Consider the following 27,799-nt stretch of genomic DNA (forward strand, 5'->3'; position numbering starts at 1 on the left):
AGGGAGGTGATCCTGCTCCTCTACTCTGCTCTCATGAGACCCCTACTCGGAGCACTGTGTACAGTTCTGGTGTCCTCAACAGAAGGACATAGAGCTGTTGGAGCAAATCCAGAGGAGGGCCACGAGGATGCTAAGGGGGATGGAGCAGCTCCTGTACAAAGACAGGCTGAGAAAGTTGGGGCTGTTCAGCCTGGAGAAGGGAAGGCTGCGTGGCGAGCTCATAGCAGCCTTCCAGTATCTGAAGGGGGCCTACAAGGGTGCTGGGGAGGGACTCTTGATCAGGGACGGTAGCGACAGGACAAGGGGTGATGGGCTTAAAGTGAAACAGAGGAAGTTCAGGTTAGCTAGAAGGAAGAAATTCTTCCCTGTCAGGGTGGTGAAGCCCTGGCACAGGTTACCCAGAGAAGCTGTGGCTGCCCCATCCCTGGCAATGCTCAAGGCCAGCTTTGACGGGGCGTGGAGCAACCTGGTCTAGCGGAAAGTGTCCCTGCCCATGGCAGGGGTTGGAACTGGGTGAGCTTTGAGGCCCCTTCCAACCCAAACCAGCCTGGGATTCTGTTACTCTGGAGCTGCAAGAGCTGATGAGGCGGTTGCGGGCAGCCCTCCGGTCCGCCAGGGGGTGTCTTACTACGTGGGTCCGCGGTCACGTGTGCGGCGCCGGCGGGTGCCGGTGACGGCGGCGTTGTAAGGATGAGCGCCGAGCGGGACTTGTCGCCCCTGGCGCCCGGCGTGGTGCGGGCGCTGAACGACAAGTTGTACGAGAAGAGGAAGGTGGCGGCACTCGAGATCGAGAAGTGAGAGCGGGGAAGGACCGGGCCTGGGGGGGGAGCCCGCGTGAGCGGTGAAGGCCGGCCTGTGGCCGCCCGCGGGGCAGGAAGCGTGGTGAGGGGACGACTCCTGCCCGTGGTGCCTATGGGATTCCGGCCTGTGGTGCTTCGGGGTTTCGGGCCGCGGTACTCGGGGTTAGTCCCGGCCCCTGGTGCTCACGGTGGTCCCGCCCTACCCATGGAGCTGCCCACGTGATGGCACCGGCTCCCCGGGAAGTTCGGGGACAGGGTTTCCCCGGGGCAGCAGCGGGCTGGAGCGCCTGGAACGGCTCGGGTGACACCGTGAACCTGACTGGGCTCCATTCACCGTCCCTGGTCTGATGGCGCGTCCAGCGAGGAGCGGAGCTGGAGGAACGATCTGGACCTGGGGGCCCGGTGCTGCTGCGGTGCTCCCAGAGGTGCCCGGTTTCTTCCCGGGGTTGGGGGACACCGGGGGCTCACTGGGCAGAGGCAGGAGCCGCAGCAGTCTGGCGCTGGGCAGCGGTGCCCATCGTGTGTCGCCTTATCTCTCGTCAGGGTGGACTTGTCTCCTCCTGGGGCCATCCCATCTCTGCACCGGGGTCTCCCAAGCTTATTCCGTACTCGGTTCTGCCGGTGCAGATGGGAAGCTCCTGCCTCAGCCATGGCCACTGGGTGTACCTGGAGCTCTTCCTGCATTGCTGCTATCTGGGCAGAGCTGGGGTTTTCTCCCAGGCATGGCCATTCCTGTCTAGTGTTGCCCATATGTGTGCCCTGTGCTGTGTCTTCTTGCTCCTGTGCTGGGTAGGGTGCTTTGTGCTGCTCCGGCCCACAGCTTTGCCTGGGAAGGACTGTGTTCTCCCAGGGCACTGCCTGGGAGCTCAGCTCAGAGGGCAGAGCTGAAGCATCCCCTCAGGACAGCCCAGCACAGGGCTGACCCAGGCAGGACAGTGAGTTTCAGGTGGGAGCTGTGGCTATGGTGAGCCTGTGAGGGGAGCAGCCTGTGCCATGGGGATGAAGCTGCTCTGCATAGCAGTCACTGGGAGATGTGGGAGGATGAGGGGTGGGAACTGCTTGCCTCAACACAGAGGATTCTGTGGGGGAAGCTGTGCATGGGCAGGAGGGGAAAATGGCTCTTGGGACAGGGCAAGCATACACACCAGGTACTAACCCAACACAGCCAGCCTCTTCTCTTCTGGGTGTTTTCCTTTCCCTTATTTTCCCAAACACAGTTTGGTAAGAGTGTGAGGGGGAGCCAACCCTTTCTGAAAATACATGGGTTTAGATCAGCTAAAACCCATCACAGAACATCACCAGCAGCGTGTCTTCCATGTCTGTGGCATCAAGCAAGGAGGTACTCGCTGCCTCTCAGCTCAGGTACCTCCTCGTGGAGCAGCTTCTGCTGCTTGCAGATTCTCTGATACTGCACAATGCTTTTTGCTACCATTTGCCTCATTAGTTAAATTCTGAGCCTTTAAAACTCTTGAAGGAAGCTAGTTATGTTGTTCCTGTTCAAACAAAGTTCTGTCTACTAAATCTAGGCAGCAAAAGGATCATCCCAACGTCCCATGATGCTGGAGCTCGGTGCGTTCTTGCTGGAGCGGGACTGGAGATGGAGCCATTTGCCCTAAAGCAGCAGTTTGTGAGAGGGGGTCATGCTGTAACTGTTGGAGACCTCAGCTTTGGAGTGGGGAGAGTGAGAAGGGACTCTGATGCCCTTAGGGAGAAAGGGAGCAGGTGCTTTGCTCGGAGCAGGCTGAGAACAGAGCTGCCATGAACTGGTTTTGGAGAAAAAAGTTCATTAACATCTTCCTATAATGATTTTCCTGAATTTTAAAGTGAGTGTCTAGCCTTTGGCACCCATCTGGGAGAGGCTGGTGTGAGATTCAATATAGTGTCAAAAACACACCTCTATGGAGTTGGGCAGTGTGCCTTTATTGAAGATGAACATAAAGATCCTTTAGGCTTAGATTTTGAGATGCTTGCCTCGAGGGTATGAATAGAAGTCCAAAGAAAAAGGGGGAAAAAGCAGTGCTGCATTGGCCAGGAATCGAACCCAGGCCTCCCACTTGGCAGGCAAGAATTCTACTGCTGAACCACCAATGCTCCAGCTCCCTGTATGACTGCCTGCACAGTTGCCTCCGCCTCTCTGGAGGAGCAGGTATGGCCTGTGGAAACCCTGTTTGCTTTTTGCTGAGGTTTGTTTGTTTGAGAGTCTATTTAAATATTTAAATGTATGGAATATGGGCTGAAGCGATGTGTGTGTGGCTGGAAAGGTCCAAAATCTTGGCAGTGGTGTGGGTCTGGTGGGCCACAATTCCCCACACAGCCACCAGCACTCCCAGTGCATAGAACCATAGAATAGTTGGGGTTGGAAAGGACCTTAAGATCATCTAGTTCCAACACCCCTGCTGTGGGCAGGGACACCTGGCACTAAACCGTGTCACCCAAGGCTCTGTCCAACCTGGCCTTGAACACCACCAGGGATGGAGCATTCACAACTTCTGTGGGCAAACCATTCCAGTGCCTCACCACCCTTACAGTAAAGAACTTCTTCCTTATACCCAATCTAAACTTCCCCTGTTTAAGTTTTAACCTGTTACCCCTTGTCCTGTCACTACAGTCCCTAATGAAGAGTCCTTCCCCAGCATCCTTGTAGGCCCTCTTCAGGTACTGGAAGGCTGCTATGAAGTCTCCACGCAGCCTTCTCTTCTCCAGGCTGAACAGCCCCAACTTTCTCAGCCTGTCTTCATACAGGAGGTGCTCCAGTCCCCTGATCGTCCTCGTAGCCCTCCTCTGGACTGGCTCCAACAGTTCCATGTCCTTTTTATGTTGAGGACACCAGAATCATGCACAGTACTCCAAATGAGGTCTCATGAGAGCAGAGCAGAGGGGCAGGATCACCTCCTTTGACCTGCTAGTCACGATCCTTTTGCATGCTGAGCAGGTCTCTGCTGCTTTCTTGTGCCATGATGTGGGTGTTGGAGAGGGAGTCTGAAGACCTGGTGACTTCTTTGTAAGCACACAGCTGCAGTGATTTGCCCTTGAGAGTCTACCTTAGGCTTGGAGTTCACAAATGGTAAAGGAGGCTGCATGTTGGGAGCAGCAGGAGGACAGTGAGGAGCTGTTGGATGTGAGTGGGGAGGAGGAAGGACCTCTAGTTTCACTTGTGGGTTCCTTCAGGGTTCCCTTTTTGGTATCACGTTCTTTGGTATTTGTTGTGGGAAAATTCCCTGTTTCTGACAGCCATGGGGAGCTGAGGCCCCCCAAACGTTTGTGTCTGGCAGGACCTAAAGCCCCCTGGGTGCTTTCCTCTTCTCTTCCCAGGCTGGTGCGAGAGTTTGTAGCTCAGGCCAAGACGTCTCAAATCAAGCACGTGATCCAGATCCTGTCACAGGAGTTTGCGCTCTCCCTGCACCCCCACAGCCGGAAGGGAGGACTCATTGGCCTGGCAGCCTGCTCCATTGCCCTGGGCAAGGTAAGTGCAGGTGGGTTTTTGTGGCTTGTGTGAGCTGTAGTGGGAGAGCAGTGGCTCTTCCTCTGTGAGTGTAACGGGGAGACTCAGGCTGGTGGCCTTGTAGCTCCTTAGCTCCCTCCCTGATTGCAGCGTACAGCTGGGCTGTTTTGGAGTATCTCCAGCACACCCAGCCACATCCTTTGGGCATAAGAACATTTGCTGGCCTGGGTGGCATCTTGGCAGCTCCCTAGGAATGATTGAAGTGCATCTGTCCATCCTCAGTCTCCAGCAGCTGGCATTGAGCAGTTGACTCAGCAGGTTGGGTACTAATTTGTGTTAATGGAGCTGAGAAAAACTGAAACCCTTCCAACTCCCACCCCAGCTCAGTCAGCTCCAGCAGCAGACAGGGCCTTTGGGAAGCAGCGCTGAAGAATGGGCCCAGCAGTGGCAGAGTCATGGTCAAAGTGAGGGAGCAGCATCACGTGTCAGGATGCATTAGTCTGAGCTAGCAGCTTTCTATTGGGTTTGGTAGAAGTTCCACTTGCTCAACGTGTGGATCACTCAGTCTGATTCTGGAGGTGTTATATTGATGTCCCTCTGCATGGGGATGTTGGGTAATTCCTGTCCCAGTTAAGGTCGTTGTAACATTTCTCTCATTAACAAGAACAAGCTCAGTAAGGTGCCTCCAGGTCTAAGCCTCTAAGGTGCCTGCCAGAGCAGCTGGATCCAAGTGAAGGGGAGCACAGACTCTGAAGGCTAATGGCTATGTCAGTTTTTTGAGTCAAACCATGCAGCTGGTTTTTGACAGCACCTCCAAGGAAAGGAGTCGTCTTGATCTGTAGAGAGGTATACAGCAAAGAAAGCAGTGCAGGAAGAGCAGCCTGTGCCTGTTGGATTTGGGCTGCATCCAAAGGAGCGTGACCAGCAGGTCAAGGAAGGTGATTCTGCCTCCAGTTCTAAGTCTGCCTGAAACTCCTGCTGTGCCAATGATTCCTTAAGCAAAAATCTTAAATCCTTAAATAAAAAATCTTGGGGTGGAGAGGAGACCTTATCAAACATATTCACTTGTGGGCAGAACCAGGATCAACCTGACATAGCTCTTCCGTGGTCCAGGAAGACAAAGCTCAGCACATAAAATGAATCTTGCTGGGGAATCAGAGCCCCTACAGTGACTTCAGCCAACAGATGTGTCCAGCTTGACTTCACTAGCTCTTGTAGCTCCTTGTCCACAAGCAGCTGCACTGGCTGGAGTTGCTTCTCTCCTGGTAGCTGGGACCACGGCTGTGTTGGTGTTTCTGGAGATAACAGGGCAGGTAGGTGCTTTGGGTACCAGCGGTTGTGTTTTTGTGAAGCCTATGTCACCAGCTCCTCTGTGCTGCTCATCTCCTGATGTTACAAACAGTAGCCCAACAGACTTTCTTTGCCTAAGTGAAGGTGCAGGTGGGCTTGGTCTGTCACTGTTTGGGCACTGGAAAGCTTGGTGGGTTTGAGACAAAATCAGCTGGCAAAGTGGGATGAATCCTGGCTGACTGCTACAAGGGCTGGTAACAGCTGATTTTGCTGGGGTCTGCTTCAAGGCCTGTATGCAGGACACAGAGAGGCAGGGATGGACTTCTCTGTGGATCAGCCTTCAGCAGAGGAGGGATTGACTCACAGAGAAGGGTACTCAAGCCCTTGAACAGCTGCCCAAACTTCTTCCATATCTCTGGGAATCAAAACCAGGCAAGTTGCAGGTAGCATTTCAGTTGCTGGCATAGACTCCCTTGAAACACTTACTCAGCTGGCTGAGTAATTCAACTGTACCTGAACAACAAAATACAATAATTTCACTAATAAAATCCAAAACTCATTAATAAATCCTATGCAGCATAGGATGCCCTAAGCCATTATGGGCCTGAAGTTTTTGCATTATGTTACAGGGCAGCAGCATCTCTTCCATCTCCTTCTGGCATAGTCTTCAACTAACCAGTCTCCTCCTGCCCACTAGGACTCTGGGCTTTACCTGAAGGAGCTGATTGAGCCAGTGCTGACGTGTTTCAACGATGCCGACAGTCGACTGCGGTACTACGCCTGTGAGGCTCTCTATAACATTGTGAAGGTGGCCAGGGGATCTGTCCTCCCACACTTCGACGTGCTCTTTGATGGCCTCAGCAGGGTAAGAAGCTTCTTCACAACCCCCATCTGCTTTTCTTTCCCACAGTGGAGAACTAAGGCTTGTCCCCTAGTCATTTTCTTCTCTGGATCAAGCAAACCAAGTTGTCCGAGGTCTTCTTTCCAAGTAAACTTGTTTGCTTTGACTCAGCCAGGTCTGAAGGACCACATGAGTAGTTCTTGCAGCAGTACAGTAGCCACTGATTTTGTGGGTGCTGGAGTTCACTGTAAGATACCTTATTCTCTGTCATCACCTCCAGGATGCATTTTCCTGCTCTCTTTTGAGTGATATTAGAAAATGAGGCTGACAGAACTGCTGCAGGTGAGGTGGCTCTGCAGCACTAAAGCTTTGTGGGGTCAAAACCAGGTCTACACATGCCTGTCTGCAGCTTTTCACTGTCAGCTTGCATTTCTCTGCCTCTTGAGAGCGTGGCTGCTGGCCCATGAAAACCTGTGTAGCTGCAGGAGCTGATGGGTGCTTGATACCCCCTTAGGAAGTTTCTCAGGAGAATTTGTTGAGCCTAATGCAGAGCTGAAGATAAAGGAGCTTCTCTGTGTCTGTCGCTGTGATGCCAAATGATAGAAACAGTCCTGTGAGCCTGATGGGAGTTCCACTGTGGAGCAGGCAGCAGCCCTGGGACCCACTGTTGCAATGGTTCTTGTCTGTCATTCACAGCTGGCTGCTGATCCTGACCCGAATGTCAAAAGCGGTTCTGAGCTCCTTGATCGCCTTCTCAAGGTATTTTTCCTCCCCACCTGAGAATCCTTGGTGCAGGCTGCAGGCATGTCCTGGCTGGGATGTGTTGGTCTCTCAAGCCTGTGGCTACTGTCAAAACATTTTTTTCTCTCACTGGCCATAGCCTCTCAGATTGAGGGCCTGGTGATGATCCTGGGCAGCTGGGTTGAGGGGCTGGTAGGTTATCACAGTGCCACATGAGTGTTCACATCTTGGCAGCCCGGTGTTTGGGGGAGCAAGGTTTTAATCTGATCAGGGTTGCAGCTCCATCCCAGGCAGCAGAAGGGCTCTTCCTCTGCTTTTCTTCCCTTGCCTGAGTGAGTAATGATGTGAGCAGAGCTACTCTGCTGCTGCTTCAGGCTGGGTGATTCAGTTCCCGTTCTGTCTGCTGATGGGCTTTTACTCTCACAGAGCTCCCAGTTCTTTTTCTGCTGTTCAGAGGTGAGTATTTCCCTGCCAGATTCTGCCCTCACTCCTTATTATCACAGCAGTTAATGCAGGATGTGCATCGCCTGCTGCAAACCTTCCTGATGGGAGTTCTGCTCCACCACTGGTGCAAGAGGCTTGGCCACATGGCAGAATCCATCAAGTGTGTAGGAAGAGCTTTAAAGAAAAGCCAGGGCACTCTGCCACCCCTTATGTGCATGGTTGTATCAAAGATGCTTGCTCATGTGTGCAAAACACCACTGAGGCATGAATTGGGGAAGCTCCTATCCTCCTCCTGTCCAGCAGGGCTGGCACACAGCTGGCACACAGCAGGGATTAACACCACATTAATCCCTGCCCAAGGGAGATTACTAGGTCATGGTCTGAATAAACCGTGTGATTTCTTCTCCCCAGGTCTCCTGACCCACAGACACATGTGTCAACTGCTTGTCATGCTATTTCCTGTCATATGCCTTAAAAAAGGCTGGATAGGAGTGGCTGCGTGAGGTGGTGACCATCCCTCCTAACATCTTCTGCTTGGGCTCTGCAGGACATTGTGACAGAGAACAACCAATTTGACTTGGTAAGCTTCATCCCACTGCTGCGTGAGAGGATTTACTCCAACAACCAGTATGCCCGCCAGTTCATCATATCCTGGGTAGGTGCACGCTGCCAGTCTGAACTGCAAAATCCTGTGATCCATCAGCATCCCATGTCTGGGCAGACAGCAGATACCCACAGTGATGTGTGGGCTCAGGCACCTGAATTTACTTGGACAGGGGGGTTTAAGCCAGCAGAATTTTTCACCTGCTTCTTTAAAATCCCATCTCCCTGTCACGACAGTGCTGCGGTTGTAGGGATGTTATGCTGGTGCAGGATGTTGCACACCAAGTTAGAAAACAAAGTCGAAGCATTGCTTGTATAAATAGGCACACTGTGGTGTGGAGGTTACAGTCTCCCAAGGGACAGTGCTTCTGTCACCCAACAGTGACAGGATTATTGCTCTCCAGGAGGCAAGGAATCTACTTATTTTCTCTTTTTTTGTGCAAGGCAGAAGCTCTCTGTGCTTGGCTTCGGTCTGTGGAGGGATGCGTGCCTCTGCTGCGCTCTCTCTTTCAGGTGTACTGTTTGCTGGCTCCTGTCTACCTGCATGCCTCTTGGAAATCATTCCTGATCCCTGCTCTGGTTTACAGAGCTGTGGTTGGAAAGGTAGCTGCAGGCTGATGGCTTACTTCCAGTGCTAACCCAGCTTCTTTCCAAGACAGACAAGTCCACACTGTCCCTTTGTCCTTCCCCACCATCCCACACAGCTCAGCTCTGAATTCCTCAGTATTGCGCCAGATTTGTGCTGGAGATCTTAGGTAGCTTCTCCAAAATTCACCTCTAGTTTCTTATTCTTCCCCTGAACTAGATCCTGGTCTTGGAATCTGTGCCTGACATCAACCTCTTGGATTACCTCCCGGAAATCTTGGACGGGCTTTTCCAGATCCTGGGAGACAACAACAAGGAGATACGGAAAATGTGAGTGTGGAAGCTGGCTGGGTGCAGGGGCTGTCCCTTGCTTCCTGTCTGTCCATCACCCTCTTCATTTATAGGAAAGATGGGAAAAGACATTTTAGCAGGGCCTATTGTGACAGGATATGGGGTGATGGTTTTAAACTGAAAAAGGGAGATTCAGGGTAGATGTGAGGAAGAAATTATTTACAATGAGGGAGTGAAACACTGGTCCAGGTTGTCCAAAGAGGTGGTGGATGCACCGTCCCTGGAGACACTGAAGGCCAGGCTGGATGTGTTTCTGGGCAACTTGATCTAGTTGAAGGTGTTCCTTCAGGGAACCTGCAGGGGGGGTTGGACTGGATGAGCTTTGAAGATTCCTTCCAGCTCAAACTGTTCTGTGGTTTTGTGATCCTGTGACTTGTTTTCTGCTCTTCTGTGTAACTGCAGCAAAATCCCATGCATGTGGTGGGAGACAGTGATCTGACTGGCTTGGTCAGTGGATCAAAGTGTCCTTGGCAAGGACATCCCTTCCCTGAATTGTGGCTGGAGTGGCTGTGCAGGGCACTGTGGTCTGTGCTGGTGGAGAAATTGTTCTGGCTCAGTTTAGCCATTGCCTTCCCAGCCCTTGCACCCAGTATTGGAGCTGCAGAGGCTCATTTGTGGTTCACAGATGGAGTATGAGCTCTCTGAACAAGCTTGCAGCATGTGAGTCTCTGTCAGCAAGATAGAGCACCAACCCAGCATCTCCTGGGTGGAGAAAAGAAGCAATCATTGGGAGCTTGCTCCTCAGGTCCATTGCTAGTCTCAAGACAGAGGCATTGTGAAGTGGAGGAGTGGCTGCACGTTCTCAGGGAGATCAGAGGATCTTGGCTTCTTGCATTGTGAGAGGGTAACTGGACCTGTTTTGTAGTGCCTGAGCACCTGGAGACTGGTATCGTGGTTTGAACACAGTCAGCCATAAATCACGCAGTCGTTCTCTCACTCCCCCCACTTTTTGCCCTCCCCCTGCTCCCGGAGGGATGGGGAGGAGAATCAAAAGAATGCAACTCCCATGGGTTGAGATAAGAACAGTTTAGTAACTAAGGTATAACACAAGCCACTACTGCTACCAATAATAATGATAAAGGAAATAATAAGGGAAGAGAATACAACACCTCACCACCTCGCCCCACCCCGCCCAACCGAGCACTGACCGATACCTAGCCCAACCCTGCAGTGAACTAGCCCTTCCGGGTCTCTCAGTTACATCCTGGGCATGATGTGCTGTGGTATGGGTCAGGTGTCCTGTCTCTGCTTCCTCCTGGCTTTCCCCTTCTCCCTGGCAGAGCATGAGGCTCACAAAGTCCTTGGTCAGAGTAAACATTTGAGCAGTAACTAAAAACATCAGTGTTATCAGCACTGTTCCCAGGCCAAAAGTCAAAAACACAGTGCTGCACCAGCTACTAAGAAAGAGGAAAAAATGACTGCTACCACTAAGCCCAGGACAGCTGGCCTGGGTCTGTCCCACTGCCAAGTTCTCCTGGATCATCCCTGCTTCTTTGTTTCCCAGTGTCCACATGTTGAGGAGCAAGCACTGAAAGCTTTGGGTATCTTCTGCCCTCCCCCCCCGTGCTCCCCATCCCAGGCACATCTTGATCTCACCAGAGCCTGCGTGCTATGCCTATAGGAGGCTGATATCTGTAACTTCTCTGTATGGTCCCCATAACTTCTTCATGCAAGATCCTCAAGCACTGACCAGCTGCTTTGCCTTTCTGCAGGTGTGAGATGGCTCTAGGGGAGTTCCTCAAGGAGATCAAGAAGAATCCCTCCAGCGTCAAGTTTGCAGAAATGGCCAATATCCTGGTGATCCATTGCCAGGCAGCAGGTAAGGACCAAGCAGCAGTGTCCACCGCCGTCTTTGTGGTGCTTGACCATAGGCCAGGAGTTTTCCAGTGGCTGTTCACCACTCACCTACTTGGCTTTTCTTTGTCATCATGCATGCAAATCCTACTGAAAGGGAGGAACAGGCAGCTACTGCTCTTGTACTGCTCATCCCCAGCCTCAAATACAGCTCTGGCATCCTCCTGAAGTGGAAGTGCCTGAAAGTAAAATATCTGGCTGGGGATATCCAGTACATCTAAGGATCTCCTTAGGGGTTTAACCTCTGCTGGCACTGGGTGCATAGGCAGACAGTTAAGTTTGGTGTGCCACACCATGCTCTAGCTCCTACAGGTCTGCTGTAGGCAGTGGCAGAGGGTTACAGCTGCAGCTGGATGTATTTCCTGAGAAGGATCTTACCCGTGAGCTGAGTTCATTGAACTTAAGCTGCTCTTTAAACATTGCTGAATGGGAGTGGGTTTCTTCTGAGACAGAAATGCAGAAATAGACCCAGACTGCTTGCTCCTGATTGAACTGATGCCCCATGAATTTACAGTGTTTAAGCCTAAAATTCAGCCTTGCCTTGGGTGACTGCCCCAGCAGTGCTCCCTATTCCAGAATTTAGGGAGTTTAAAGCCACAAGTGATGTTTGACCCACACACAACAGCTGCTACGGGTGTGACAGAGGAAATAACCTTATGCATTCGGAAATTTGACAGAATACTTGTAAATGAGGAAACACCATGGATTGAACTGGGTTAACTCTGAAACCTAATGTTTGTGTTTAATCTCAACCTCACTGCAGACTAGGTCTTATATACCTCCTCTGAGACCAAACTGTCGCAGATTATGGTTATTCTGAGCTAGTGACTCTGGATGGAGCTGAGGCATTTCTGCTTGCAGATGGTGCTTGGCTGTGGAGTCTGCTCAGCTACCAGTGCTGTCCTTTCCCTTACCTTTGTCACATGTCTTCCAGATGACCTGATCCAGCTGACAGCTATGTGCTGGATGAGGGAGTTCATCCAGCTGGCTGGCCGGGTGATGCTGCCTTACTCCTCAGGAATTCTGACTGCTGTCCTGCCGTGTCTCTCCTACGACGATCGCAAGAAGAGTATCCTTGTAACTTGGAGCTGCTCCCATTCCTGCTACAACCCACAGGGAAGTGCCTGTTCCCTGCCTCTGGGATGCAGGGCCAGCTACATAGCTGGACAGGGCTAGCAGAAGTCCCACCAAGTGCTGAAATCTGCACTTTGGAACTATGGGGAGTTGCAGTACCTGGGCTGGGGCAGCCATGGTGGGGCTGTGATGTCTTCTCCGTGGCTGGCCGGATGTTGCCCCTTCTGTGTGTGGGACTGTGTGTTCCTTACACTGGCTCCACTCAGATATCAAGCAGGTGGCGAATGTGTGCAACCAGAGCCTGATGAAGCTTGTCATCCCAGAGGACGATGAAATGGATGAAGCTAGGCAGTTGACAACCCTATCGGCAGAGCCCACCTCGGAGGAGTTCGTCTCCAAGCCAGAGGCAGGATCCAGTGGTGAGTCTCTCCTTATTCTGATCCATTAGAGTGTGAAGAAGGTCAAAGGAAGGTCCTCAAGAGAAATTCTGAGTTGGTTTGGTGTCCTGTGGCAACTCAGGGCACATGGGACCCTTCTGCTTTCTTTGAGCCTTGGTGCTGTAGCAGAGTCACTGATAGGCCTGGTTCGCAGGCACTGCTGCACTCCCTGGTGAGCATCCCCTTGCCACGCTGCACTTCAACTTAAGTCATTAAGTTGACCAGAAAATGATAATTTATAGTTAAAATGTTTAGTGCCTTGCTACATAACACAGGAAGAGAATAGCCCACCTGTCCTGCACTGACTGGTTTAAAAGGAGCTGTGATGCTCTCAAATGAGAGCTTGGGGAGCTGTGTTAGTCTAGGGAGAGCACCAGCACCAGCACCTTTGTGGGGGGTGTCTGTGTTGGGTAAGGGTAGGGAACAGAAAGGAGAAGAATTTTCAGTCCTTTCCAGAATTCATGGTGTTCTTGTGGCCATCACCTCACAGAAGTATTGTTCCAGCCCTAAAGTTTCCAGAATGGAAAAGGTAAAGTCTGCAAGTGTTATGGGAGACCTGAAAGAGTGTTCAAGTGAGAAGAAACTAAACCGAGAAGCTCCCAGTGGCTCAATGCCTGGAAACAGCAGCAGCTTTAGCTTTCCAGCCGCATCCCTTTGATGCTGTTGTCCTGGCATGACTAAATGCTGCATCTGGCACATCTTCTTGTCCAGGTGTGTGAAATACATGTAACATTTACATCACACAAGCTAATCTGCTGTATTCTGGGGCTGCACCTTCAGCCCGGTGCAGTTCTGTAACATGCCTGCAAGTGGCTTTTGGAAAATCTTGTCAAAGGGTTTCCCACTTCCCTGCAAGAGGGAGCAGGAAAGTGGAAATTGAAAGGCTGAGGATTTTTCTTGTTCAGCAGCAGCTGGGTGCAAGGCGAAGAGGCAGGAGCTGTGCAGGCATCCACAGATGGATGTGCACAAAATACTGCAAAGGGAAGCATTGGTGGTTCAGTGGTAGAATTCTCACCTGCCACCTGGGAGGCTCAGGTTCGATTCCCGGCCAATGCAGTAGCTTTTTGGAAGGGAAAATTTTCAGGGCTGTAGCACAGCACCAAAAAGTTTTATTCTTTGTTTGTTCCAAGAATACCTCCTTTTATTAAAATCTATGGCAGAAGACCTTTAAAACATCAACAGAAAGTTCAACCACTTCAATCTCTACCCCTTTTGGGTTGGATTGTACCTTGAAGTGGCCAGGATCAGATAAACCTGTGATGCTATTGCAGGTCTGGTCCCTTGTGCTGGTGTGGTGGCGCTGTTGCATGTGTGAGTAAAGGCCGTGGGTACAAAGGGGCATGAAGAGTAAAGTTCATCCTGTCCTGTTTTCACCATTCTTGTAAGACCCAGTTTTAGCACAGAGCAGAGGCTGAAAAGCTATTTGGGTTGCTTGGCTTCCACATGGAGTCATGCTATAGCAATGCTGGCCAAGTGGAGATGTCCTGGGTTGGACTCAGCCTTTTCTGTGCTTGTGTGGTATCTCTAGGCCTTGAAATCTGTACAGTAGAAGCCAGCTCTGCACTATTTTAATTTAATGAGTCTTCTGAATTTAAAATTCCAGTGAGTTGAAGTGTGGCTGGAGATCTTGCAAGCTCTTTGAAACACAAAATTTTCTGGAATAACTAGTTCTAGTCATGTCAGATAACTTAATATTTGTTATACATAATAATTTATATATAATATCTATGTGTCTATCTACTTAGATTAGATATTAGAAAGCTCTTCCCTGTGAGGGTGGTGAGGCCCTGGCACAGGTTGCCCAGAGAAGCTGTGGCTGCCCCATCCCTGGCAGTGTTCAAGGTCAGCTTGGACGGGGCTTGAAGCAACCTGCTCTAGTGGAAGGTGTCTCTGCCCATGACAGGGGGTTGGAACTGGATGAACTTTAAGGTCCCTTCAACCCAAACTATCTTGTGATTCTATGACACCATTCTGAGCTCCTTCTTTGGGAGTGGTTGAAACCATCAGAAGGATGTTTGTGGGTCTCTGTTGCAGAGGAAACCCAGTTTGGGGCAGAGTTTTGAAGCTGTGCAGCCTGCATTTTGCGAGGTAAGTGCAGGCCTGTGCCAGCTTTGTGCAGTACCTCTGGCAGTGGAGAAGACTTTGACAAGCATGGAGTGTTAAAGGCTCAGTGCAGGTAGAAGGGATCCTCAGGGTCCCCAGACTGTCAAATGGTGGCTTTGCAGAAGGTCATGCAGCTCTCCATACTCTGCCTTCCCTGTCATCCCACTAACTGTGTCTCCTATTTACCTGCCCCCAGGCTTTCTGGACGTAGCCAGTGATTCCAGCTTCAGCGACAATGTCTTAACAGCATCCAGGTAGGGTCTGTTTGTTGCTTCAGAGGGGCTTGGAAAGAAGGAGAAGTTTCTCAGGGTGCAGACAGCAACTGACATAACTTTGGGGAATGATGGTCTGGGCTGGAAAGCAGTTGGAGTCTTCTGGTCCACAGTGGGGTGGATGCTTTAGGAGTTGCTGTTTCTTTCTGATGCACCTGCACCAAAATATCTTGACTTTGTCGTAAACTGAGGGGTTTGCTCCCTCAGGAGACTTTGCAAAGCCCCCTGGGGTGGGTCTGATGAAGCAGCAGTGCACTCAGGATTCTGCACTTTGCCTATCTTTAAACCCCCATGGTTGGTCACTCTGCCTAGAAGACAGGCTGAAGATTGGGAGGTGTATGGTCATTTTAGTTACGGATTTTCTCGCTTGGCCAAAACAGGAGGCGTTTGGTTCCCTCCTGCCTCTGCAGAGGAGTGGTGGGAGAGGAACAGCGGTGTGTGGTCTGCTGGGGGCACAATATCTCATCTGAATAATCTCTCCTGCAAATACCTTTTTTCCCCATCCAGCTGTCAGTTAATCTGGAATCAAATATATCTGATTTTAAATCGCATTTACTTTTCTACTGCTGCCTGCAGTACTTTTCCTAAGAGGTCGTGATTTCCAACACTGTTATTGTGATGATGCATGTATTTGGTTGGTGTGGTTCCCAAACTAGGATCTGCTACTCTAGCTGCATCGTATCAGTGAGGCTGATGCGTGATGCCCATCATAATGCATCCTAGAGCAATGCAAGCATCTGCTTTTCAGTTTGGATGGTCTGTATCTTCAGTTCCCTTTTTTCCATTCCTGCAAAGCCCAGCTACTCCCTGGTCTTAATGATGCCCTTAATTTTTTTCCTCTCTTGATAGTATAGGTCTTTTCATTTTCACTTGGATTTCATTTTATAGCTGTTAAATGGTTTTCCCTGGCTTTCCTGTGATTGCTGCATCTGTCCCGGCCCTGCTCAGCCCTTAAAGTTTAGCAGGTACTGAAGTGGGAGTACATAGGACTGAAACTAGGAAGGGGAAGGAAAAGGAAAGGCATTAAGTTCAGGAGGGCAAGTGATAACTGCTTCTCTGTGCTGAAGAAGTTGTGGGGGGGGAGAGAGGGAGAGAAGACCAGTGGGGGATAAAAGCAGGGAGAGCTGGAGTGACTTGGTCATAGAGTCACTGAGAGCCCAAGCTAAAAGAAAAAACAGGGAGAACCATCCAGGACAGCTGGCAAGATCCTTTGCCTCTCTAAGAGAAGACCTGGTTTTACAGAAGGACTTGTTCTTGAGCCATTCTAAGCCTTTTTGAAAAGGAGACTCCAAGTTTTATCCTGGGGTTTACCTAGTCTCAGGCCATCTTGTGGGACCTCTCTGCTGTCCCCGCATCAGGACCTGAAACCTTTTCACTGTGGCATCCACTGTGGGGGGATTGTCATGGTTTGGAGTCTGTTGGAGGCTGACAGGAGCCATGGACATCAGCCCAGTGCTCCATCTGTTGCTTAGGCTGCCTGGCTTGTCCCTGGTGCTGGGAGGTGAGAGATGGCACCAGCTGCAGCTGTAATTCATACCAGGGAGCAGGCAGCTGCCTGCATGTTGAATGCCCACTGGGTGTCATGACAGGACCACAAGAAATCGTGTCCTTGCTTTGGAAAGGTAGAAGGCCTGCAGAAGGAGGAAGTTGCAGCTACCTTTGAAGATGAATTCATTCTTTGCTTGTTTTTTTTTTTTTTTTTTTTTTGTTGGTTCCCCCCTGCTTTCCCCAGTCTTCCCCAGTGAGTGCTGGAGAATGGCCTGGTGCCAGACATCCAGCTCCTGCCATCCAGCTCTCACACCCCCTTCTCCTGCCCTCCTGCACGGCTGAGGTCTGCAGTGGGATAGACTGCAGCAGTGGAGAGAAGTGAAGGAGAAGGATCTCTATCAGCATAGGTGGAGGAGCTACAGCCCAGCATCTGCAGAGGATTGTCTTCCATGAAGATGTCATCCAAGAAAATGACAGGGCCTCAGTGCTTGATACATGGATGCTGGGCACATTTCTGTGGCCCCAAACTGACACACATAGCCCCCTTCCTCCCACCCCCCCTCCTAAAATGTGCTGTTGGCAGCCCAAAATGCTTCCAGGGTAATTGTCAGCTTCACTTGGAGGGAGCTTCCTGGTGGCAGTTACTAGAAAATGAGGACTGTGTGCCAAGACAGAAACTGGCTCCTGGGAAAGCCCTGCTGCAGGAGGCTGGAGTTGATTAGGGGCTCCCCATGCAGGTGGAGGTCCCTGCTTCCAGTGTCTGCAAAATCTCTCACCAGAGGTGGACCAGAACTGTGTTTCAGAGGGAGTGGACTTTTTCTGTGGCCTAGCTGACTGTGCTGATGCTGCGATGGCTGCTGTGAGCCTGGGTCAGGAAGGGGAGGTGGGAAGTATGGCTGCTGGAGCAGAGTCCAGGCTTTCTTCTGTCAGTCTGAACTGCTGCAGGAGAAGATGCAGATGTCTGTCCTGTGTCACTGGACCAAAGCAGCTGGAAAGTGCCTTTTAGGCTCTTGTAGCTGCATTGGTGTTTTCAGTACAAGATCTGGGCAGTTTGAAACAAGTTCCAAAGGCATGGCTGGCAGGCAGCAGCCTGGGTTAGATGTATGACAGTTGGACAAGGGTGATAGGACCAGGTTACCTTACCAAGCTAGATAAAGGAGGTGGGGGATCCTTTTGTGGTCCTTCTTGATGCAAGTCTTCTTGTTTTAGGTGGTGTTCAGCAGCAAATGGACACATAAAGCTGCTTGTTGCTCTGCAGAAAGGCCAAACAGCTGCCATTGTGGCTGAACCGCCCAAGGACACGTTTAAATCAGACTTTGAAATTGGGTAGTTAGGGCTTAGTTGAAAGCCAAAATTGTTGCTGCTTGTCTAGTGCCGGAAATTTCTGTAGCCCCATATCCACAGAGCCTGGTACACCTTCAGCTTTCAGCCACCAAGATGGAAAGCCTGTCAAGGTGGTGAACACTTGGGTAGAAGCTAGGGATGGTGCTGGGTGCCCCACAGCACCCAGGGAATGGTTGGTCAAAGGCAGCACAATGACTTGCTTTGAGCTCATGCACCAAGCCTGCCTTGGAATCCCGTTCTCCAGCAGCTCATCGTGCTTCAGCCTTCAGGCTGAGGATGTCCTCTCGAGGAGGCTTCTCCTGGCCCTCCTCTCCAGACTGGAGCAAGGAGGTGGGTTCCCTTCACTGCTCCCACTGTGCCATTGGATGGAGCTGGAGGGGACCATAGGCACGCTTGTCATAGTGATATACAGCTCGTTAGACTGGATGCCTCTGCCTAGGCCTTAACCTCATTGCTTCTCTGGGAGATCGGCTTGTGCTGGCACTGCAGGCATTTCCAGTCCTTGGAAACCACAGTAAGCAGAAGAAAGCCAAGAGCACCAAAAGGAGAGTGATGGAGTATGAGAAAGCGACAGCCTGTGGGACCCATAGCAGAGAAGAGCTCATTACCTCCTGGCTGCTGGCTTGAGCCCACTGAGCAGCGCAGCTGCCAGGTGGTATGGGAGCTGCGCTTGTGACTTGGCCCACAATGAAAGAACCTGGCTATTTCCACCCTTGGCAAGGCCACTTCACTGAGCCTGCTTAAAGGCTAGAGCCTGGCCTGGAGCTTAACCTTGTCTGAAAATAGGTACAGGAAAGCAGCTGGGATTGCCAGGAGGCCAGGAGGGAGATGACAGCTCAGGCATTGGCAGAGAAAAGGTAACTGCTGAGGAGAGAGATCACAGAAGCCCTTGATAGTGGAAAAGTAAGAAAATTAATTGATAAGGGGTAAAAAACATCACCGTGGGTTGAATGCAGTGGAAAAGTGAGCTCTGCTCCTATGCTGAAGATTATTTCTGAGATGGGAGGGATGTACTGGGTGGTGAGTCTCCTGCCCCACCACTCAGCTTGAGCAAAGGGTGCTAGTATCCAGAGGTCAGAGCCTGGTACAGCCTCCATCATTGTTCAGCGCTCTCTAAAAAGATGTTCTTGCTGTCACAGATGAACGACAGAGGCGGCGCCAGGGCCACATTCATCCTCCAGAGGAGAATCTGGGGTAGTGGGTTAGATGGAAGCAATTACGTCTGACATCTGCCCTGATGCAGATGCTGGTGTGGGAGCTGGCATGGCAGCCCAGAGGATCACATTAAGGGAATGCCATTACTGGTGCTCCCACTCTGTGCTGGTGGGAATTAAGGAGAGCTGGTACAAGCTCTGATCCTTCTTTAGAGCTGCAGTCATGGCAGCACTTCCCGTGTTCAGCTCTGCCTTCAGCCCTGGAAAGGTGGCAGCGCATGTGCTGCTCCATCTCAGGGACAGAGGAGCATGGTTGGTGGGAGATTTTTAGCCAAATTTCACACGTTCATGAGACCTCTTGCCTTTCAAGATGGGAGTCCTGGCTTTGTGCTGAATAAACAAGCTACTTCTCCAGCAGCAACCCCCCCCCAAAAAGTTTATCTTGGCAGATGTGGGAAAGGATGGCAAGCCAGGAGCTTTGTCCAGCACCAGCCATTTTAGCAGGAGCTGAGCCCAGGGAGCTGAAGGGTGAGGGTATATGGCATGGCTGAGGTCTGGCTCACTCAAGGTGAGCATAGCACTGCCAACTACTTCCTGGGGTCAGCTCAGGTGGACTTTGGCTCTGCCTGGGTACTGGCTCATGGGGAAGGGATTTCCACAAACAATTTTGGCACAATTAACTTAGGAAATGGCTTGTTGCTGTGCTGGCAGAAGTCCAGCATCCTCCTCTAACGGCACTGTGGCAGACCATGTCACCTTGCGTGCTGTTGACCTGCCTCACAGCAGCATGGACGTGATGGATGTGACAGCATCAGGGCCACCTCTAAACAAGCTGGCTTCATGCGCTGTTTCTCTGTGCCTTCCTTTTGACCACTTCCTCCTGAAAACACATGTTCTCCTGAGGGTTTTTTCATCATTCTGCACAAGCAGTGTGTATTTTGGCATTGATCAAGGATTCATGCTCCTCTTCCATCAGGAGTCCCATGCGGGGTGGGTGGCAGGCTGTGCTGCTGCAGCAGGAGTTGGTTTTGCAGGAAGACCAGACACGGAGCTCCATCAGGCTGGCTTTAATAGCCTGGAACACTGCTCCCTTGTGCATCTCTCCCAAACTCCCCGTGCTCTGAGCCCTTCCTTCCTCTCAGTTCTGAGCGTTTGGCTGTTGTTTGCAACATCAAAGCAAAACCTACTCTAACTCAAAATGCAATTTGCAGACCCTGGCATCTGTTCCATGAGGCACATTAAGAGTCAGATATCTCCAGGGCTGTGAGGGGCTGCAGCCTCCTCCTTTCGCCCTTACAACGTGTGTCCTGTGGAAGATCAAATCCTGTTAAGCCACAGCTCTACTTGCAAATTACACTCTGAGAAATCTACCCCTTAGGATTTCTTATCAAAGGAGATGCAGAGCATCTCTGTGCACTCTAGAAAAGTCATCAAGAGTCTGGTCCAGCCTCGAATAATTCAGTAGATTGGATAGGACAGGAGTGAATTAGCTCTTCAGTGCATCTTTCTCTTGGAAGTCTGCTCCATTTCAGGTCCACCTATCTTGGGTCCAGCCATCTCTCTCTGCTGTTGAAGAGGTGGGAAACCATCATGTAGTCTTCAGGATCACAAACAGGACAAATAAGAGCCTTAACATGACCTCCTCTGCATTGGAGTCTCCTGGCCCGATGCAGGTCCCAGCTATTTGGGGAGAAATCTGGGGAATAAGAATTAAGGGTCTACAGCCTTGATTGTGTTATAAAAGAGGCAGTGTCCTGGTTAACAAAAGGAGTTGTTTGCTTTCATTCCTGGTTGATGACCAAGGGTTATCCTCATCTTTTTGGGATGGCTTTTGAGAAATGATGATGTTCTCAGGGCAGCCTTGTAGCAGAGAGCTGCATCCTAAAAGCATTGCCACCCAAGGCACTTTCTGCAGTCCGCAGCATCAGTCTGCTGTGATTAGCAGAAACTGGGTGTCCTCACCTTGTGGGTGGCCCCAAGTCATGGACTTTGAGGACATGTAGATTATTGTTCTCTGGAGATGTTTGAGCTGGTCAGACTTGAGTTGGATTCTGAGTGCATTTCATGGATCTCTAGTCTTTGAACCCCAAACCTGGTGCCTTCAATAGCACAGCCATGTGCTAGATGGATTCATTTAGCGTGGCATCTTGCCATGTATAGGTATCAGCTGCTTTGGGAAAGTGGGAAACCTTGAAGTCTGGAAGACTTCTGTTGTCTCCAAAGCAAGTTTTTGGTGTGTTGCTGTCTCTTGTGCTTCCCCGTCTCATAGTGCCACATGGGCAAACCTGGCCAGTCCCAGCCATGACCCCCAGGCTTGCAAGCCTGAAGCTTTCTTCCTGGCTGTCATAACTCTTTAAGACATGAAAACATTGTGGATTTGCCCTGAGCAGATCTGGGTACACAGAATAAGAAATGTGGATGACCAGGCTGAATGGGGCAGGAAGAGGCAAAGTTTTGGGCTTTCTCAGGGTTGAGATGTTTGGTGCAGCCTCTGGTGTGTTGTAGACCCCTCCATCATGGGAGGAAGAAGTTGGGCATTACAGCACTGAACCAGCCTCTCTTCTTTCCATGCAGCTGCGAGAGGATCCAGGTGACCCTGAACCTGGATGGAATAGTTCAGGTGCTAGACTGCCACCTTCATGACACGTCCACTGGGATGATGACCAGAATTGCAGTCCTGAAATGGCTCTACCACTTGTATATCAAGACTCCTCGTAAGGTAGGTCAGAGACTCAGCTTGTGAGCCTTCTGCTTCCCCCCTGGGACGGAGCTTATCCACTCCCAGCCTGCTTCATGCCTTTGAATTGGCTGTAATTATCTTGGTAGCATTGCAACCAAGTGTCCTTCTTCCTTTTCTGAGAAGGTTTTGGTTGCTGGATACCCAGTAGCTTAAGAAAGAAGAGCTCTCCAGCTCAGATGGAAAATGGCTGGTGAAGCCCCAGCAGCCTCCCCAGGGTAAGGGCTCCTATGGCAGGGGGTGACCAGGCTTGTAGGATTGATGCCATCCGTCTTTCTGGTTCTAGATGTTCCGACACACCGACAGCCTCCTCCCTAACTTGCTGCGAACCCTCTCAGATGAGTCAGATGAGGTAAGTGCAACAGCTGCTGAAGTCCTCCTGAGAGCTTACCGTTTCCACATCCAGCTGGACTTTAGGTTTTTGGGGTTCAACTGAGGGATTTTTTGAGGCTTGGCTAGTGTTGGGACTGGGGAGTTTAACTTTCTTGGCCCAATGCAGAGCCTGCAGGTAGTGCCCAGCTGAAAGCTCTGTAGCCTCGGTTAGGCTGGTGTGTTTGGAGCCCCCTGTATAAACCTTCTTCTCCATCTCTGAGAATTGGTCCTTCAAAGCCAGCTCTTAAAATGCCTTTTTGCCTGCCTGGGAAGAGATCTGGGGCTTTATGTCCCTAGCACTGGTGTCTTTCCCTGGACTGTGGTCAGATCTTTGTTAAGTGGGAATTCGGGCACCTTGCAGCATCTCTGTAGAGAAGACGTGTGGGAGATTGTGTCCAGTCAGCACTGCAAAATCAGACTCTTGAGGAGGTCACAAATGGTAGCAGCACCTCTGCTAGCGGGGCAGCATCAGCATTGCCTGGTGGGGCCGCAATAGATGCCCAGTAGCATCAACATCAACCTTCCAGTACCTAAAGGATTCTTTTGAAATCTGAAGCGGGGCTTTTTTGCAAGGGGCAGGACAAAGGGGAATGGCTTTAATCTGACAGAGGGGAGATTGAGATGAGACATTAGGAAGAACCTCTTCCCTGTGAGGGTGGTGAGGGCCCGCCACAGATTGCCCATAGAAGCTGTGGCTGCCCCATCACTGTCAGTTTTCAAGGCCAGGTTCGACAGAGCTTCAAGCAACCTGGTTTGCTAGGAGCACCTGGAGGTGTTGGAGCTGGATGAGCTTTAAGGTCCCTTCCTACACCATTCCATGATTCTGTGATCATTTTGGCTCAGTTTCGAAGTGCGCGAAGAAAATCAGGCAGCAATGAGTGAGCCAGCTTGCTCTGACTTTGCTGTCCTGCCCTGTGCCTTGCAGGTACAGTGCAGGTACATTGCAGGTACACAACCTCCCAAGGCAGTGTTCTTCGTAGAATAGTTAGGATTGGAAAGGACCTTAAGATCATCAAGTTCCAACCCCCTTGCCATGGACAGGGACACCTCACACTAAACCATCTCACCCAAGGCTTCGTCCAGCCTGGCCTTGAACACTGCCAGGGATGGGGCATTCACACCCTACCTGGGCAACCCATTCCAGTGCCTCACCACCCTAACAGGAAAGAATTTCCTCCTTATATCCAATCTAAACTTCTCCTGTTCATCTCTAAGGCTGCTCCTTTCTTGAAGTGCTGCACCATTTTCCCATTTCCTTGTTTTACTTCCTCACCCCTCTTCTCTGGGTCCAGTCGTCTCCATTTTGGCATCTGTGGCATCTTTTCCCCTTCTCCATGGCACTCTGGAGCATTTCTAGTGTTTGACTGGAATCTGGCAGCTTCAGTACAGCCAGTGGTAGCACTTCTACTGTCAGCTGAATACTTCTTGCCCAGACCTGTGAATGTCTGGTTTCTCAGCCGTGACCTTCCTCACAAACTAAAAATCACACACTCTCTGCTTTGCCTTACACACTCAGGGCATCAAAGCCCAACCCCCCAATAAATCCTATGCGCAAGGGGGTCATTAAGAGAGGCGGGAAGGGAATGAGCAAGCAAGGGAATGACTTGCAAAGGCAAGCAACTGCCTGGCCATTTTCCATACCCTGCTGCTTACCATACAGACCTTTCCAAAAGAGTCCCCAAGCACACATCTGCCTTTGCAAGGCTCTAGAAAACCTGCATCTTGCAGATAGTCCCTCCAGCTTGGCAGGAGATCGCAGTGACTCATGTTGCAATTACACTGCTTATTAATATTTGAAAAAAGCAGTGAAGAAGGGACCCTGGTGATGCATTTCCTCCATGTGACATAACTGGGAATGGCTCAAAAGTAATTTTAAGCTGATTTTATTTAATCCTGTCTTCTATTTATTGAAATGTTTGGCTCTCCTTTATTTTTTTAGAGGAAATCTATAGACGAATCAATCCATTAAACACCACTGCTCAGCTGGCTCCCAACCAGATCTGCTGCTCTCTGCAGAGGAAATGGAAATGACTGGAAGAGTAGGGGAGTTGGAGCTGAGTGTTTTGGGAAATCATGAGGACAGATGGAGGTGGCTAACCTGCAGTGTTCATGGCTATTAGAAAAGGGGATGCAGGGTGCTCTGTTAGCCATTAGACCCTGCTCAGTACAATATTTTATCCCTGTTCGTGTTGTCCTGAAGTAGATTCCTGGACTGGGATTCCCCAGGAGCTCTTGACTAACAGGCTGGGGATTGCAGGGTTGGTGTGGCATCTTGTGTAAGCTAACCCATCAGCTCCTAGGTAAGGCTTTATGTGTTCTATGGTGTAGCACAAGGTATGTACACATCTTCAGTGGGTTTTTTTGCTGTCTTCTTCCTGCAGTGCTGCCTTCCCAAAGGGAATCCAGCTGGGCAGTGGTGTCAGTCCCATCTTTCTTCCCAGCAAAATTCAACATCCTTTTGCAGTGCATGAAGATCTCCTGTCCTCTGTGCACAGTTTGGAGGCTTGCTGTTGCTCTCCTCGTGTGCTCTGAAGCTGTCTTGGAGCAGTTGTTTCTCACTAGCTCATCACCAAAGGAGAATCTGGCTTTGGAGGGTCAGTGCTAGTCAGGGCTTTGCATCAGACTGAAAGACTGTGCTCAGGCAGCTTATTTTTAAGGTCTGGCCTTGTTGAGCTGCTTTGAGTCTCTCTGTGTACTTGCCATCAGTCAGGCCCAAAGCAAGGAAAGACTTGAACTGGATGGAGCTGGTTCCGTGCCCTTTAAGTTGTCATGCCTGTTTTTATCATTCAGGTAGTACAAGGTGTTGCACCACCTCCACTATGCTGAGCAGAGGCCAGAATCTAACAACGCATCTGTGGCATCCTGAGTCATCTCTGCTTTCTCTCCTGTTCCCCTTACTACCCAGTTCTCCTGCTCCAGTAAAGAAATGGTCAGGAGACCTAGTTAAGATTCACAAAGGCACTCAGAGAAGTTGGAGCAAGTGGTTCCCTTTGATATGTAAGCAAGTCCGGATACAGGATTCCTGGTTGTCAGATGCTGTACTCTTGCACTGCATCACCTCATGCTGGTTCTTGTGCTTCCCTGGCAGGGAGATGCTCCATCCTGCATTTGAGACCTCGTTTTGAAAGCAGTCTTTAAAAGCCCTGGTTAAAATTTGATGTAGGTAAAAACTTCCTCATAGCTCCAAGACCAACAGGATTGGGCTGGGAGTGCGTTTTTCTGCACAAGCTGCTCCTTTCGTTGTGAGTCCCACAGCCCAGACACCTGGTTGAAGAATGGATGTTAGAAAAGGTGAAAAGTTAAAGCCCAAACGCTCTTTGGGAGCAGTGGGTTAGACCTTTCCACCCACAGTTTAAAAGCACAACTGCCGGTAGGCAGTGCTGAAAAGAAGACCTGTTTTTTGGGTTATCTCCCTCTGCAAGCTCTTCATGCAAAGGCAGCTTCTGAGGTAGTTGTTCAGTTCCCTGGGCCTTCCCATCTAGACCCAGGTACTGAGTTCGGGTGGACACAACAGGCAGTGAGGGCATCTCTGGGAAAACCATGGAGCACTGATGCTGCTTGTTTCTTCCTTTGCTCTGTTTGCCTTTCTCTGGCTCCAAAATGGAGTTGTTTCTTTACAGCTGTGTGTGTTCCTGTTTGCTTATCTGCTCCTCTCAATCTTCCTGGGGGTTGGAAGTTGTGCTGGGACTTCTGTCTGACCCATGCAGGAATGACAGGTGAGGTGGAGCTGGTGTCTGCTGTGAAGCAGGATAGACTCCAGCTTCTTCTCAGTTCTGCTAACATGAAAAACTACCTTTGTTTCTGCAGTGGCCAGTCAAGGCTTTAAACGCAGGAAGAAGATTTAAATGGTTTCTTAGCTTGCTTTTTGCAGCTGTATCATAGAATCATAGAATGGTGTGGATTGGAAAGAACCTTAAGATCATCTAGTTCCAATCCCCTGCCATGCACAGGGACACCTTCCACTAGATCAGCTTGGAACTCCCTAGGTTTTTCACAGAGCATCCTTCAGAAGTCTGCTCCTAGTACTTTGCAAGAGTTGGTACCCTTCCCTCACAAGGATTAGCTGAGCCTGGGCCACCACTGCCTGTGGAGGTGGTGATGGACTTGAACATCTGTGTGACCTTCAAGCCAACTTCTCCATAACAAGTTGAAACATTTTGCCCCTCTCTTGGGTTTTCAGTATTAAACTAGGAAAGGAGGAGCCCCCTGTAGGTTGGAATACTCATGTTCTTCTCTCTTCTGTACTGTTACCTCCTATACCTCTCCTGTGTGTCCTGCTACAGCACTGCAAGGTTTTGAAGCCCAGGTCTCTTCCCTGCTCTTTTAAGCTCTGCTGTCACACTAAGTCTTGCCAAACTTCTTCCACCACTCCCAATTCCCAGTACAATGAAGCTGAACAAAAGCTTGTGCCAAAGCAAATAGCCATCTTAACGTGGTTTGATTTGGAGCTTTGTTCTGTTGGTTTTAGAGCCACTGTGCTCTAATCCACCATGGCCATAATATTGTGACCCCATGCAAAGCGAGGATGTACACCAAAGACTGCGAAGAACTCTCATGTATATGTGCCTGGCTTTAATTTTAATTTCTTTTGGTGGTAAAGCTTCTCTGGGTTGGGCCTCAAAGCTATAAGATACCAAAGCAGAAAGGCTGCTTGTTTTGAAAAGAGAAGTTACACTAAGGGTGAGCTTAGGGCTGAAATGATGGGATGTAGAGAGAGGTATGTAATTGCAGTTGGATGGTGGAAAAATGTGGTTAGCCCAGCCTGCCATACATGGAAGCAGCTCATAAGCAGAAGTCTTAAAGCAGGGTGGAATGAGACTTTCTCCAAGGACTTGAGGTATTGCAAGGGCATTGGGTTGAAAGATAATCTCTGCACTGCATCATACAGGAGTAGGAAGTTTCTTGTGGGGAGTGTGATCTACAGGGAGCTTCTTGGCTCAGCACCAGTTCCAGACTGTAATTGCATGGCTTGCTTATATGTATGTATATACGGTTTGTATGTATATCCAGACACTAGCGATAAGGTGCAGACTGGGCTTGAGGTGATGCCTGAAGCATTCCTGGGTGAAATCATGGAGCAGACTAAACCCACCTGCGGTGGAGGACTGGCAGTCCTGGCCTGGGAAGCTGGCTCAGTGTGAGAGGAGAAGGTGTAGGATGTGAGATTTGGTGAGCTTGGCTTTGGGTACCTGGCTTCTCAGGGTGCAGAGGAAGATGCTGGATGGAGACAGGTAGCAAATAAAAGTAAACCCCTTACATATTATTAGCTCTGGGACTCTCTGAGAGCTGAATTTGAAGGGGTTGTAGGTATCCAGCCCCACACAGTGTGCACACAGGGATGTTCCAGGGCAGTTCCAGCTTCCTGCAGCACTACCCACTGGATGGACCTTGTCCTGCCTCCTTTTCTGCCCTCTAATGCATGAAGAAATGCCTCCTAGGGAGGATTTCTAAAAGCAGGAGGGAGGGTTTGGAGGAAGGAAATAGAAATATAAAACAAGTAAAGTCCTCTGGGGCAGCCTCAGTGCACACTGCCACAGCAAGGAGCTGCATTTGAGTGGTGGAGCAGCAGAAAGCACCCAGCAGCATCCTCACCTCTCCTGGTCCCCACCAGGTCACTCCTGTGGCATTGCCGGACTGGTAATGCTGTAGGCTTTTCTACAGCCTCCCTGATGATATAAGGCAGTTGATCCCCCTTGAAAAAGTGCTCTGCAGCCCTAAACCTTCTTGGTTTCCATCTTGGTAGCACCATCAGCTGAATTCCTATCTTCTTGGCAGGAATAACCCTGCCCCTGGTATTGTGTGCCCTATTTTATTGCCGAGGGAATCCTCACCCTCTGAGACATTGCTACAAATACCAGTAAGGACAG

General features: G+C 50.4%; 1 protein-coding gene across 4 annotated transcripts in view; it reads left to right on the forward strand.

Moving 5' to 3' along the window:
• Positions 1–680: 680 nt before the first annotated feature.
• The window catches only part of VAC14 (VAC14 component of PIKFYVE complex), a 62,838-nt gene continuing 35,719 nt past the window's right edge, over positions 681–27,799 (forward strand). The window contains exons 1-12 of one of the 4 annotated variants that reach the window (XM_061468864.1): positions 681–794; positions 4,113–4,263; positions 6,230–6,397; positions 7,070–7,132; positions 8,106–8,213; positions 8,967–9,076; positions 10,810–10,916; positions 11,886–12,020; positions 12,292–12,444; positions 14,762–14,819; positions 21,398–21,542; positions 21,847–21,912. In XM_061468864.1, coding sequence (XP_061324848.1) covers positions 691–794; positions 4,113–4,263; positions 6,230–6,397; positions 7,070–7,132; positions 8,106–8,213; positions 8,967–9,076; positions 10,810–10,916; positions 11,886–12,020; positions 12,292–12,444; positions 14,762–14,819; positions 21,398–21,542; positions 21,847–21,912 — 1,368 coding nt within the window. In that variant the 5' untranslated portion in view covers positions 681–690. Of the gene's footprint in view, positions 795–3,899; positions 3,919–4,112; positions 4,264–6,229; positions 6,398–7,069; positions 7,133–8,105; positions 8,214–8,966; positions 9,077–10,809; positions 10,917–11,885; positions 12,021–12,291; positions 12,445–14,761; positions 14,820–21,397; positions 21,543–21,846; positions 21,913–27,799 lie in introns of those variants that run through there. The other 3 variants (XM_061468865.1, XM_061468866.1, XM_061468867.1) reach the window with 3 other exon arrangements.

The sequence above is a fragment of the Pezoporus flaviventris genome, unplaced genomic scaffold (genome assembly GCF_033815535.1).
Source record: "Pezoporus flaviventris isolate CSIRO_AGI_PZ_B2104156 unplaced genomic scaffold, CSIRO_AGI_Pfla_v1 ptg000054l, whole genome shotgun sequence".
NCBI classification, from domain to species: Eukaryota; Metazoa; Chordata; class Aves; order Psittaciformes; family Psittacidae; genus Pezoporus; species Pezoporus flaviventris.